Source organism: Frieseomelitta varia, unplaced genomic scaffold (genome assembly GCF_011392965.1).
Source record: "Frieseomelitta varia isolate USP_RPSP 00005682 unplaced genomic scaffold, Fvar_1.2 scaffold_371, whole genome shotgun sequence".
In the NCBI taxonomy this organism is placed as follows: Eukaryota; Metazoa; Arthropoda; class Insecta; order Hymenoptera; family Apidae; genus Frieseomelitta; species Frieseomelitta varia.
Window position 1 is genome coordinate 702,727 of NW_025110114.1, and position 15,947 is coordinate 718,673.

At 33.0% G+C, this 15,947-nt stretch overlaps 1 protein-coding gene across 4 annotated transcripts; it reads right to left on the reverse strand.

Moving 5' to 3' along the window:
- Positions 1–517: 517 nt before the first annotated feature.
- LOC122530999 (long-chain-fatty-acid--CoA ligase 4) lies at positions 518–15,621 on the reverse strand. 4 transcript variants are annotated; one of them, XM_043658495.1, is made up of 9 exons: positions 15,205–15,620; positions 8,082–8,190; positions 3,525–3,879; positions 2,936–3,304; positions 2,261–2,656; positions 1,877–2,189; positions 1,531–1,794; positions 1,168–1,443; positions 518–1,081 (listed from the first exon to the last, which is right to left on the reverse strand). In XM_043658495.1, exons 2-9 carry the CDS (start codon positions 8,099–8,101, stop codon positions 927–929), a joined length of 2,148 nt encoding a protein of 715 aa, XP_043514430.1. In that variant the 5' UTR covers positions 8,102–8,190; positions 15,205–15,620; the 3' UTR covers positions 518–926. The 4 variants fall into 4 exon arrangements, with proteins under 4 accessions (XP_043514430.1, XP_043514429.1, XP_043514431.1 ...); XM_043658494.1 differs by lacking the exon at positions 15,205–15,620 and adding an exon at positions 14,587–14,903; XM_043658496.1 differs by lacking the exon at positions 8,082–8,190 and having other exon boundaries at positions 15,205–15,621.
- Between the last annotated feature and the right edge of the window lie 326 nt (positions 15,622–15,947).

The window sequence follows — 15,947 nt, forward strand, 5'->3', positions numbered from 1 at the left end:
CGCATACACGTACCAACACATGCATACACATAAAGGTGCATAAGAGAAAAAGAAGAGAAAATCTTTTTGTGATGCTTTGACATAATAATAATTTAAGACAGTGAACAAGAACATTATCTGCAAGTATTTTACAATATTTGACGAAGAACATTTCCATTTGAGAATCTTAACTGAAGTTCAGGAATCAAATCAAACACAAACATACCGAAGCAAATCTAGCATACACCGCGCTTCAACATCAAGTAAAAGAATAATTAATCACTTCATTTAATTTCTCTATATGTACAATCATACTTTAATACACAAAGTAATTAACTGAGCGATGAATAAAACTCGACGATTCCAAATAATACTTAAAATAAGTACACCGTTCGAGTTATGAACTTATATATTGAAATTATGAACTTATATTGAAGTATTAATTAGTGATTGATTTTTTGCGAGGTCCGAGAATTGTTACAAGAAAGTACACTATTAAGATAACTAAATGTAGGACGAAAAATGACGATTTCCTTTCTCCTTCACGGAATAAACACCCGCACTTTGTATCACTCATACCTTGCATCACGATTATGTTACAAGACGCTCTTTATATACTCACACCACTGAAGATCAAACTCATTTCTCGCCTCGAACGAAACCCTAAAAATTGACTAATAAAATATTCACCAGCAGATAAAAGTTCTTCATATATCAATTTTTTTTTTTTATATACGTTTAACTATGTTGTAAGTAGACTTTTTGGTATTAAAGTCTTTTCCAGCAAGGAGAACAGAGAAAATACACATTTTCAAATCTGAAGTTCTTAATTAACATTCGATCACATTTCGCAAAATTCTCGCGAAAAATATCGAAGTTTTGCTAAATTAGAAAGCTTGAATATCGATATCACTTCACCTATTACACTTCTTGCGAACGTCTTCTCATCACGAGGCATACATCCTATTGATTTCGTGTTGATACCGTTCTTGCACTGCTTTCCTCTTCAGCTTGAATGCTGCTGTTACCAAACCCATATCGGGTGACCATTGTTCTGCACACAATTTCACAGCACCAGGTATTTCAAACCTTTGGAGATTACCTGTATTATAAAATAAAAATTACTTAAACATTGTTAAAAAAATTCCAAAAATTTTACAAAATATTATATTTGTCAAATATTTTTACATTTTTTGGCTTGCTCTACCAACTGTTGCAACACTGTTTTTTCTATCTCTGGATTATCACAAAGTTCTTCTAAACTCTTGTTAGTGATACCTAAGTCATTGGCAATCTGTTCTAAATAGTATTGGTTAGGTACTACTAATGCCACGGTGTAAGACTTATGGGAATCTCCATAAACACAGATGTTCTCTACAACGGGACAGGTTTTTAATTCTGCTTCGACTTTGCCCAAAGAAACATATTCACCAAGTTGTAATTTAACCAGATCTTTCTTTCGATCTGTGAAAATAGATAAAAAATCTGATAAAACATGTACCAAAATATTTTCTCTGTGAAACATATAATAGCATTGAAATTAAAACATACCAATAATTTGTATACAACCGTCTTCGTGAATTTCTCCAATATCACCGGTTCTGAACCACTGTTTTCCATCTTCTTGGAAAAAGTCTTCTTTTGTTTTTTCTGGTAGTTTATAGTAACCAGCCGAAACATTTACACCACCAATTACGATTTCTCCCCTGGGATATGGGGTATCCGTAACTCTGTAACCAGCTTCCTCCCAATTTTCTAAACGAATATCACAAATTGTAGTTGGTCCTCCTACTCTTCCCGTACTTCTATCGTGCTCTAAAAATAAAACGTCGTACAGTTTAACACATTAAACGAAATGTAATTTAATAAGAAGAAGAAGGAAAGAAAAATCACGTACTGTCCATAACTGTAGCACACGAAGTTGTTTCGGTGAGGCCATATCCTTGAGTCAAAGTGACACAGAGGCAAATTTTAACCTGAGTTTGAGTGTCGGGAGTCAAAGGAGCACCACCACAAAGAATAAGCCTAACCCTTCCACCAAGAACTTGCCTTGCAGCTCCAAAAATGTATTTATTACAGAAAGGCGTATCATAACCACGTTTATACCATTTCAATTTATACTCGTAGGCAAATCTAAATAGCGTCCGACTCAGTGGTCCCGATTTCTTTACCTTTTCGTTGATACCTTTGGAGATACGATCCAGAATAAGCTGTAGAAGACAAAGAAAAACAAAGTTATTCAACGCTTCTGTTTCAATGTGATATAATTTTTGAAACTTACTGGCACAGAAGTTACACAAGTCGGACGCAAAACAGATGCATCCCCTTTGGACCCTCTTTGAATTTTGCTACTTGAATCAATCATAGTAAGAGGCGAACTGTAGCCGATAGGCACGCCGCTTAAAAGGCACACACTCTCAGCAAGAAGTTCAAATACATGAGCCAAAGGTAAGAATCCAAGAAACACATCATCTGGTCTAATTTCAACGACATCAACAAACGCCTTCATCACAGAAACCACGTTCAAATGTGACAAAAGTACACCTTTCGGTACTCCGGTCGATCCAGATGTATACATTATGATTGCAGTGTCAGAACTTTTTGGCGGGAATTGTGATGCAGAAGAAGTGTTACCCGTCTTGATTATATCAGAGAATGGTAGGAGCCTAACACCAGACTAAAATGTATCAAAAAAGGTTTCTATGTCATATGACAATTATGTATACCATATCATATCGTATCATAATTATATATATAAAATGTACACAATCTCAATATTGAAATGATCTATATCTTACATCTATATTTTATTCTTTAGTTATTTTATTACAGATCTATTATTTTATTCATATCATACATGTTATATAAGATATAATTCCTCGATAAATGTAATGATACGTCTTTAAAGTCTAGATTCTATATCACATATCTATAGAATTTGAATCAAGGTACTCACTTTATAACCAGTTGTGTCAGTAGGTACCAACTGATCTTCCATGTAAACGATAGTTTTAATTTGAGGTAACACATTAAGAAGTCGTTTAAACTTTGGCAACAAGTCGTGACTAGTGATCACGGTATCGACCTCTGTTTCATTGATTCCATGAGCAATAGCTTCCTCGCCTAAAGTCGCATAAATCGTGACTACAGTCAAATTCTGTTTAAAGCAACCATAAGCTGCTATCATCCATTCCTCCCTAGTCTCTGCGAAGATGACGATGTTTTTACGCGCCGTAAGATTAAATTCTCTTAAGCCTCGACTAAAGGATGTCGTTAGCCTATCCACGTCCGTGTAGCTTTTCCATTTGTACTCTCCCATTTTATACTGTAACAAAATAATTCACCATCAAGTTGATTCGTAAAATTAACATTTATTCGCAATACATTGTAGCCTGAAATGAACTTCCAATTCGAATATCCATTTTGGAAATATCTTAGAGGTAAGAATTGAAGAGAAATGCATCGTAAAAGAACATCTCGATGACGAAATAAATTTTACATGTTACCTGTCATAATTACAACAGAACAGCGGCTCCTTGCTTTACCTTTTTAAATATTCGACCATTTGGTTGAACCTCGTCTTCCTCGGCAAGTATCTCTCTCGTACCGACGCATTTCTTATCACCGTGTTTTTTAGTGATCCAACCCATCACCTTCTCGAGCGTATCGATATTTTCACGTTCAAGGTTGATCCGCATCTCTCCTGGTGGGTCCACGCTCCTATACGTAATACCGTGCTCATCCTTGGCGATAGGTCGAGCCTTGATCCTTCGCGAGGCCTTCCTCTTCTCCCAAGGCCGTTGAAGCACGAGCCATACCGGAAATGTTAGTAGATCGTACACGTACGAAATCGCCTTGATCGCGGTGATCGCGCTGATGACCCAAAAGCTTTCCATCTCCCTAAAAGGGAAACGAAATGTCAAGAAATATCTTATTTAGTATTGGTGTTCTTGAGAGATATCCCTCCTAATGAAAAGGATCTCTTCAACTATAAACAGCGTCCTTCAAAGAAAAGCTTCGTCATCGTTTGAAACTGATAATCTAAGAGAACGTTTGCTTCGAGAATTATGTAAGGTAAGTTTCTGCCATTAATTCTATAATGATAATATGAGATTATGATTTATATAATCTTTTTATATGTCAGTACGTGATTGCAATGAAGAAATTAATGTTCGAAAAATGCAGATTAGATGTTATATATTGTAAATGCAGATATATGTATATACATGTATATGTATGTACAGAGATTTTTTTATCAGAAATGTAAAAAAGTTGAGATCAATTCAGACATCATTTTGAACGTGAAATATATAAATATGAAAGTTTGAAAATGTTGTAATGCCATGCCAATTTTAATTTGTGAAATTTCCTGCATAAGAAGATGTTATTGTCAAGGCTATAGAGTATTGTATTATCTGTATTGCAGGATATAGAGCCAATGTCAATATTAGTATTAAAGAGTATGGTATGAATATTCGTATATGGATGGTACGCTGTTAATTACTACCAGTATTAGTAAATAAAAACAAATATTAACGTGATATATCAAATAGAATTAATCACATTGCAAATTCAATATTACAAAGCTCCTAAAGAAAAGTATCAATATTTCTAACTCTCTAAATGTTACTTTAAAAGGAGAAATACAGGATGAATGTAATGCATCGTAAAAAAAAAAAAAAAACACATATCTAAATCTGGAATACTTTCATACTAAAGCTCATAAATTTAACAATTACTCATTCTTCACGTTTGGCATCAAACTTAATATGTATTCTGTTCAAGGCTGGATCATTCAAATGCAGTATATTTAGAACAGCTTGAAAAAATAAAGATTTTATTTAAAATATATTGGACATCGAAGCAAAACAAACGAAATTAAAGATTATTCATATAATTAACTCTTTAACCCCCAACTGATAAAAACGATAAATTAGAATCATGATGATAATTTCATTTATAATTCACAAAATATGTATGTTTAAATCACTTTATTAAATAACAAGGAAATAAATTCCTTATTTTTCCTTCCAATTCTAATTTAATCGATTTTTGTAATAATTATCTAATCAACATTCTACTTTATCAGCTGAGGATTAACAACACCGACCGTCGGTGAAGTAAATATGTGCATACGCCGGTAAAATCAAATAACCTTCCCATATGAATGGATATAATGGCATTGTTTTCCTGTTTTATCTTATCTTCAATAATAATCAAAAACTGTTCATCTCTTTTTTTCAATTCTTTTTTTTGAATCCTTTTTTCAATGAAACTTGTATGTTAACTTCGATATTCTTGCAAATGATCAAATGACCTCAAAACTTAAATAAAAACAGAGTACAAAATGCATTGAGCAAAAATAGTGCGTATAGATTGCGCGATCATGTGATGTAACAGATAAACGCAACAGCGCCATGCAGCACGGTAGTATATTATGGCAGATTTACTTTCGATCAGTGAATAAATAGTGAAAAAAGAATCAGCGAGCAAAGGAAAGACGTAAAAGCAGAAAAAAAGATTTTAAAAATAGCAGCTGTTTATATAAAATACTATACCTAGCGAAAGGAAGATGTAAAGCAAAAAAGGAAGGATAAAAAATCGAAAAATATTTTTTTAAACTTTGAACAGCTTATTTAATCTTCTAAAAGAATTTTAAATTATATACATTTGGTAGTAATGTTTCGAAAATACCTGGGATTATCTGAATACGTATAAAAAATATTGAAAATACTGAATATTGTAAATCTGAATATAAAAATTGTTGAAAATACTACTTTCATTCTTACATTATATTAATAGGGAAAAGATGTGAATTAGATTCAGTTCTACAACTAAGTTAAGAGTCCCTGATCTACATTTTAGCGTAGCTGCTTTATTTTTACGCTGTTTTTAATTGTAATACAAATTACAGTATTATTATTGGGTTAATTTTATTATTTGTTAAATAATTAATTACTATTGGTTGAATTTAATAAATTCTGGATATTATTAGTAGAAATATCTAATATTTGCATCAATATTAACTTATTAGTCACGTCATAATTTTTACTTTCGTACAAGGTAATAATAATAATATTGATGTTCGCAGTTTCGCCATTTTTGTCCTATGGCTGTATCATTCTACGCGTTCCATCATATAGGATGTTTCAATTACTCAATTCAAATAACTTGTTTGATATTCAAAATTTTTCCAACAAATCTAATTTTGATATTCAAAATGTTACTTAGATTTATTACAATTACTAAAAATAGTGTAACAATTATTCAAATTTACAACAGGAAAAGAAGAGCAATGCGTTCTTTATTTATGAGGATAAAAGAGAAAAGAAACGAAGTTATAGTTTGAAATCGCAACAGCACATACATTCGTGTAGTGGTACTGCAAAAAAAATTAAACTACCTAAAATGATTCAATCGCTGTTCATAACCGTTTTGCACCGTCTCGAAACAATAGACAGAATGTGCCACGCGACACCCTATATATAGTATGCCAAGATACACGAACACAATTGAAAGCGTGGCGTGACTATAATTTGGCGACAAGTACGAATATCTTCGCGGACTTTGAACGGCGTTGACTCGCGACAGATGCGGCTACCAACGGACTCGGCATAGTCCTTTTTGTTATCCGAAATTCCAAGCGAAGAGCATGTTCTCTCTCCATAGATTCTACCACGTATTAATATTTAATTGAAAGAGCAGAGTGCGAGATCAAGGTTCGTATCGTTATGTATCTTCTAAGAATTTAATAACATGATACAGCTAAATAAAACTAATTACACAGTTCTTGCTACGATAAACCATTTGAATTTATCATTTGAATTTATCGTTTGCGTTTCCTCGCAAAAAGAAATTAATTCCAATAATTTATAATTCCAATATTTAAATTCCAATAATTGATAACATGCTGATAATATTGGTTCATACGACTGTAAATAATTTAAAAAAAGAAAAAGGAAATAAATTTGACTATTGAAAAGTAATGGAGGATTTTATAAAATTTATAGAATAATTATTTTATTGTGTTAAGGAGGATTTTTCAAATCTATAGAATAATTATTTTATTGTGTTAAAATTTAAAAATTGAGAAATAGTAATAATAAAAATAATAGTAAATGCCAGAAATAGACATGGCGTCGAAGAAGAAATAAACATATAAGCTGTCACAGTTTTGTATTGTGTATTTAGACAGAAATATGCATATGTAGTTACGGATAGGACATTAATTTCTGGTCATTTACATGTTTGCAATCATTTGTGTCTTAATGACTAATTTATATACTCTACGTCTGACTTCCTAAGTTCGATCATTTATATAACATTTTATAACTAGGTTTTTATACAAAACAAAATAAAATTACTCGTTTCTAATATTATTATATATCTGAAGGGCATTACGTACAAGAAACTTATCACTTTTCTATATAATGCTTTATTTTCATGGGAAATTACAAATGAGCATAAATTACATAATTGCAAAAATCAAGGAGCGTACAATTATGCAACAACAATTTAAAAAGAAAAAAAAAATATAAGGAAACAAACTACTGCTCATTTATGAATATTGCATATTTTCAATACAAGTGAAGAAACATAAATAAGTAACATATACAGCAAGTAATTTATATATTTTTATATATTATACGCATTCTGTATATTTTTGCATTTTGAGATTTCTTATAAAAGCATAAGAATCAACAATCTAGTACTTCTTTAACTAACAATCAGTTAAGAAACTAATAGACGTATTGTGTTTTTGAAGAGCATTATGTGTTTACATTTCTATCTATTACCACAAATAACATAGATATATTAATAGAAATCAATAGAGATAAATAGTACTTCATGCTACATTACATTAAAAATACACTACGTTAATAAACATTTCAAACAATATTATAATATAAAATTCAAAGAAGCTTGCTAATTACATGTTATATTTTATAGATGCAAGAAGTGAGAATGCAATTGTAAATCTACAGACAGAGTGTGCATACATGCATAGGCTAAAGAAGTGTTCATAATAGACGGAAAAATAGTAATAAAAAGGAAAACATTATTTTCTTCTGTATTGTTTTCAATACACTACTACGACTCACGGTTTGTCGTCCACGATCATGATGAATCAGTATCTGGGCACCTTTATTCCCAAAAGATATTGTACCTCCGGTACTTTAACGGAAGTTGCTTTGATGCGGATTAATGACACTGCAAGAAAAACCATTGGCAAAATCGATGTGGTTAATGATGTTTTAGAGAAGCACACGTTCTTTCTCTCTTTAGTACTAGCGTCAAAATACTCGGCAACATCAAAATCGTTCTCGGAACACGGAAACCGATTTTTCTCGGTTTTTAAGTCTACGAGACTGTTTGTTGCAGCTATCATCGTGTCAACCATAATAGAATCATGATCGATGACCTACTAGTATTTGATAACAAACCTTGAACATTTGATAAGTATAGGTACTTTGAAACAATCGCAACTAATATTTTGTACGAGTTCTTGAATGAGAAACAAAAAAAGAAACAAAGAAAAATGAAATGTTCAAATACACATACAATAGATACAACATGTGATATCTTCTTGTATGTTTAGCCAACGTTTATTCAGACAAGCAGCTATTAATCATAACTGATAAAGGAAAATCATATGAATTTTGTTCTTCCAACCTTTCCAATTTTCAGCTGTAGTCAATGTCATCCTAATAGTCTAGTATCTGGATTGATGGAAAATGATTGTCTATATCGTTTCCAATATTTTTCCATCATAGATTAATCTTTCCTATTTATAAAAATCTCACACAGTGAGCCACTGTTCCCGCGAGTTCCGATTTAATGAAATACCTCAATTTTATACACAGAGAAATTATTTATTTTAAGCACTTGCTCCATTATGAGTACTTTATATTGGCTATGAAAGACTATTAAGATGACATTGAATTCACTTGAAGTCTTACACAGTCCGTTCTGTGTAGCAAGTAATTTGGTTAAGTGCACTTTATCATACACTCGCCACGTGCCGATTCATAACGAAAATGTATGTCACAAAAATTGAAACATCATAAACGTTGACGTGTCAAATTAAAGGACATTACGAAATTGAAATAACTCGTGCAAATAATTGAAGTAAACATTTCGTGATTTAAAATAATTTGAGCGATAATGTTTTACACTCAATTATCTATCTTTTCTTCTAAAAAAATTATTAAATCATTAACAAAATTATATATGATAATTTGTATTAAAATCTGAATTTTCCGACATTCATTTATGTTTTTATGATCTTCATTTAATAGTACAATTACTATTTCAACAGGCTTAAAACAAAAATGTCGTTTTCACTTTCAAAAAATTATAAAATGATGCAAAGAGCGTTGGAATAATTGATGCAACAATGTTGAAGAACAAACTGCATATACGTAAGTCAGAAACATCATAATACAAAGTTCGATCTTTGAAAATAGATAACGGGGTCACTGAGCGATCAAGCAAGCGCGATTTACGTATGTATATACGTGTATGTGTACACCTAATAGTTTAAGCAATCCAATTTGGACCTTGAACAAGAGTCATAAACTCTTCAATTTTTCCATTAATTCTTGTATATTTCTTTATTCGTATCAAAGTTCCTATATGTGACTCTAATCTTCTGTTTTATCTATTTCATACTGATAAATACTGATTAACTTGTACTCTTATAAAACATTGTAGTATATAATCGGACTTTAATAATAAAATTATACTCATTAATCTTGTATTACATTGTACGAGATAGAACTAAATATTTAAACAACAGAACAAAAAATGCTAGATAAACACGTTTCTAGTAACGCATTATCAATTTTGTTTAACGTACATTGCTACTACTATTCAATACTAATATAAGCGACTGAAATAAGTAATGAATATTAAAATACTTTTATAAAATAAATTATTTCTATGCAATATGAGAAATATTGTTGTCTTCAAAGGGTAATTTAAGGTTTTGCAACCTTATACAACATAATCACCTTGGAAAAAGTTTAATATGCACCATAAACTAAGCTTATTGCTGCAATCATCTAGTAAAAACTTAAAGTCTTAACGGAGTCAAAATGACAAATTGTTTCATAATGAATGTGAAAATTCCGTAAATTCAATAGATCCTATAGAAATTAGGAAACACATTACTCCATTGGGAATTAATTAAAAATTACGTAAACATATTACTAAATAATGTGAATAAACAAAATCTAAATATTTAAGAACCAAATTATTCATCACGGTGCTATAAATATTTCAATTCCTTTTTACAAGAAATTGCAGAACCTAATTGTTATAAAGAGCAAGATGCACGAATTTGTATTCAAAGCCAGACGAAGATATTACATTATATTTCAATTTCAATACTCCAATTCTCTTTCTAACAATCCGTTGCAGCGAATGTCTTCTTTTTCCATTAGATCATAAACACGTAAGGTGAGGGACAATTTATTTACAAAATAGAAACTAGAGCTAAAGGCAGGTGTACGTAGTATGTTATTGTTTCTCTATCTACATGACAATTATAAGAAAATTTTTTATCGCGAAAGATGAAACTTCGCGTTCACGAATCATGCACGTGCAGATTCAAATTAGAACGTTCCTATTGGTCAGCTTCCTGTCTGGGAAGCGTTCATGTATCCCTTGATCGCTTACGAGCCACAAATCTGCTCGATCGTTCGAAGCTCTAATGGCTGGCATCCTCTGGTATTAGGTCAAATTATGTAAACGAGCAAGAAACCGATTTCTATCAAATGTGATGAAAATAACTTTATCAATGAAATGCGGGAATTATATTATTTCCCCTTCAGATTTCAACGTCTCATATTTCATCGTCGACACTTCGCTCGGAATGATCTTAGTATGCTTAGAAAATAAACACGATAACATCGATGATCAATCAAGTTGAATCGCTATTGACACCGAAAAAAAAAAAAAAACAATGAGATAGAAGGAAGTGCCAAATGATTCGACGAATTATTTCTAATTATGGCACCCACGTGCCTAACAATATGCAGAGGAAGAAGCAAATGAATCAATTGGAACACAATGGTAATGTAACAATGAAAATTAGTAAAATATGTTTGCTTTCGCCTGGCATCATTATAACAGGATGTTTCGATTTCTCATTCTACTCGATATTGATAGGCTTCTGAGTCGTTTACACCAAGGTTAGCGCCTGACCATTGGAGCATACCGTATCGCGTTACAACCCTATTTCCCAGACGATAACTCTAAGTCAGTAATTTGACTGTTGTGTGATTAAAGGGGGGGAAAGAAGGATAAAGGAGGAATGGCAATTCTGAACATATAGAGTGCACGATTTAAATAAAACCATCTACGAAAATATTTTCCAAGGTCCCTCGGAATTTACGAAATTATTGATGTTTTTTTTCTCATGTAACTATATGACGTAAAGAAGAGGCTTTTGAATAACAATGCTTAAGAGGTATAATTGTGCTTTGGAATTTTCCTTTTTTTTCTTTCGAATATTTTAGTCCATTATGTCTCGATATCATTCAGAAACACATATAGCAAATCAGATATAATATTAATCTCGAAAAAAATCATCTATTTCTTCTATTTCACTATCTTCTATTATTCTTAGCTTCAACTCTACTACCCATTACATAACAAAATTCATAAATAGAAAGAAGGAAATGGGAACACGATATCACAAATCAATTATGCAATAATAAAACGACAAAAATTATGAACACTATTGTAATTAATACGTGGCTAATAATTTATAATATTTATTCATGAATCAACGATTCACATCTGTTATTTATGAACAAATTCGTTTTTTAAATACTTTTTGTAAGAGAACAAAATATCTTTCTGGACAAACTACCATCATTTTATCAAACTTATTTCTGACTGTTTTTCTGATACTACTATCTTTTTATCAACTTCGAAGATATCTAAAACAAATAATACACACGTGTATCAAATACGAAAAATCATGGTATGTATTGAAATACTTCTTCGATATTTTTGATATTATAGTTTCATAAATATCTCAAATCAAACAGAGGAAAAAGAAATTGATAAATATATCGTGAAATTTCGTACGTAGGACTGAACTTGCTCCACATATCAATGAGAAAAAGAATCGGTACTTCTTGAATTCAGTACATTACAACAAAAACAAATAGACCTTATATAAATTGTAGAAAAGTTTGCCTATCTTTGCTTAATAATTACTGCATGATTTCGCGATCGTCCTACGATCTCCAAGAGTCAAATTCATCGACACAGATACGAACATATGTATATAGGATAAATGTAAAAAGCAATGGAACGGGTCAACGAGTACGAGGCTCCGAGATAAGTTACGACATTGAACGTTGGACCCTGCATAACTCATGCTTAAGTTGTATCAAGGTAACTATAGGATTATCCACATGAATTGTGTTTACTGTAACATACTATTGAAAGTACAACGCGGCGAAAAAATTACGACCAGTAGGCATAGAACTATGATAAACTAAGTAAACACTATATAACGCGTTGGAAAGATTTTAGAGTCCGCATAAGAAAAACCAAATTCGTTGCACCGTGCTCATAATCCATATACAGAGTATACTCGATGAATCTTCAAATTCGATTTTCTCGGAAACGAAGACTTGATGAAGACTCAATGAAAAAATTTTATTCTCTCTCTCTCTCTCTCGTTTTTTCATCTCCTACTTAGCTGTATCACCAGTTACGCAACACCCTGTATAATACAACATAATTCGTATGATGCAGTCTTCTCTTGAATTGTGTGGAAATTGTGTACTACGAATAATTATTTAAATTCACGCTAATCGTCTTCCGATATAATTGCATTCACAGAACATGGTTATCTATCTATTCTATTGTAACGCGACGATTGATAAGTTCAATTACAAATGCCTGTAACTAGATACACGCGATCAAGATGCATCAGTAGTCTATATAAAAATTACTACGTTAATTAATATTCCATATTATCTAAAGAATACTATTGACCATAATTATCAACGTTTTTGAAACGATAAACAAATCCACCGTGTCTTTAGCCAACAAAATTAAGGAAATTACCATTCCTGATTACAATTAATTCGAGTTCATCATCTTTAATTACAGTTTAATTGTACAATATCTCTGGTAAAGAGAAATTTTGCATATTTATTTCAAAAAACAACCTCCATCTAATGACACGGACACGTCTAGTGAAAAATATCTTTCAGTAGCACGAAAAATGATACGTAATGCTGATACAATACATATAATATGTAGAATTACATGTAAATCGTCAGAATGATCGCTAATTAGAAATTGACATTGAGATACTAAATCAAAAGAATTCCACATCAATTTATAAGCGGGAAGCTTATACGTAAAAGAGCACGATCTTCGACAGAAGCTATCGATCTAAGAGAAATACATATATACCAACGCTTCATGCTACATTCTTATCATTAATTTATTACACCAGACAACGTAGAGGTAATCTGTATCGCTGTACCACTTGTTTCTACATATATATATATATATATATAACACTGTGTTAGTATCGTGGTTGACAAAGTATATATGTATCAGGTGATACTTGATGCCGCCGTGTGTAGCGCAATAACCGCGATTCCCAGAACAAAAAGTGCAATTACAAACTGCAAAAAACGTCGATAACGTAAGAATCAATTCAAACGTTCGAACGAATAATTACTCAACACAAATACTTTTATTTATACGTATTTTGTGCAACCAAGATACCCAAGCATATTCCCACAATGTAAATTCTAATATTTCATTTCGACGAAGGAACATTTTCAGAAAATTTGTATGCACGAAACGAAAGAACCTTCTTTGACCTGGGATTACCCACGTCGGGGTCTAGTGACGTACTTATACTAGACCCCGAGGTGAGTAATCGCAGTTTAACAATACGAGAATGTGACTGTCGAAACTCGGAAGATACAGCGAGGTTAATTACAACGGAGCGTTATGAAGAAATTGAACCTGAAAACTTTCGACATTTAAAACACATTAAAGAGGAACAAGCAATATATATAAACGACATTTTCACTTGATAATCAACATTCGGGACGAAGTCGAATATGTTTCAAATATTCGAAAATTAGCTCATAACGTGTACGCGCGTACTCGTTCATTCACCGATAATACTTGATCGGTAACCGCAAGACAATGTGACCGCGAATTCGATACTCGAATGATCGATGACTCGTTCGTGGAATGCTGACAACTATGACAATATTCACACGCCAGAATAAATGAACGAAGAATGTTACCGGGCCAATCTCTAGTTGTGCAGCAAGCATTGCAGCACCATTCCGGAAGCTTGAATCGAGAGTAATTCAAAGTCATTTCAACTAAACCATTGCGTGTTGATTGTATGTCATGTCGACATGTGTGTTTCACAATTGTCTCGCGTGTCTTTCTTATTCTTACAAACGGGAAGTAAACTCTTGTTACAAAGTGAAAAATCGTGCCACGTGAGAATGTGATCTCGAAATTCTCTAAGCCGCCGACTTGGCATGTGAATAAAATAAAATTATGATTGTTCGCGAAATACGAAGCAAGTTTGTTGCTTACCTTCTCTATGCACTAGAACGCGACTGTCTTAACTTGTATAAAATCCCCGCGTTCTTTCCCGACAAGCTCGACGATTCCTGACGACTAACAGTCTGTTTTTCCCACCACCGGCCAGAAGAGGAAATTATCACTATACACGAACCAAGGGTTGAGAATGGTGTGGGTGGGTGTGTGTGTGTGTGTGTGCGCGCGTACAAATATCTATACTTATGGCGCGTGTATAGGTAAAAGGAGAGAGACGAGGAAAGGATACGAGGGACAGAGAACCGATCAACGACGTGACATACTCCGTCAGCGGCCGACGACGAACTGAGTTCGAATCGCAATTAACGCAAGGAGTTATGTTAGGGTTAGAATTTTCAGGCAACCTTTGGTCTTTAATCATTTTGTTTCGCGACAGAGAAACACTGGCAGAGGATGAACGAGGCCGACATGTGACAACGAGACAGCTGTTCAACAAGATCATCTACATATTACGTTATCAGATACTTTTCATATTACGTCGAGAACGATATCAATGTCCACCGAGAAAATTCGTCACGACATTCAAAAAAAGAAAGCTTCGGGCACTTGTGCTTCAAAGCATGCACCACTTAAAATTTATCTTATTATTCTTACATTCGTCGCAATGATTGGGGAGATCGATCTCCTTTGGATCTTCTGACTCGGGCGAAAATTATCTCCGCTATTCGATAAGATAAACCAATACGCTTTGAACACCACGTGCTTCTGTACTATGAACTTGATTACTATTCACCGATTACTATGACCGATCCTATTACTTGCGGCGTTATCGCGTAACGTGCACACGAGCGACAGCTCAGTACTCGTGCGAATAATACTCAAATATTATCATTTCTTCTGTATACATGGCACACTCCTTGTCGTACACATGTCAAACTTTTAACCTTATCGCACGCTGAGGCTTCGACGAATACTGCGTATTTTCGGCAAAACTGACCGTACCCTACTCTCTCACACGTACTAACGCCAGCGCAGAACACCGACCACTCTATACATGCTCGATCCAATAGCAGCCATCTTGCTATCCGTTACCTTAAAACCGAACGAACCGATGGAAATTCTCTGAAATGAAATACCCTGCGCGTCGCCGGTTCCAAACAATTTCGAAGGACATTCCAAAATGCGAGCGAACGTGAAAATTCGCTTTGTTTCTAATGGAATTTTGCAAAAAACGTTGCTACAGTTTGAATACATTTCTCATTTGAAATCACCCGCCAATTTTTTAGCATGGTACACATAGTCAATCGTCTGAAGATTTTGGGCGTTTAATGTCATAGTTTTCGTTAACGTGACACAAGGAGCATGGCGATCGTTGAAAATTGTGTAGACGTACGAAA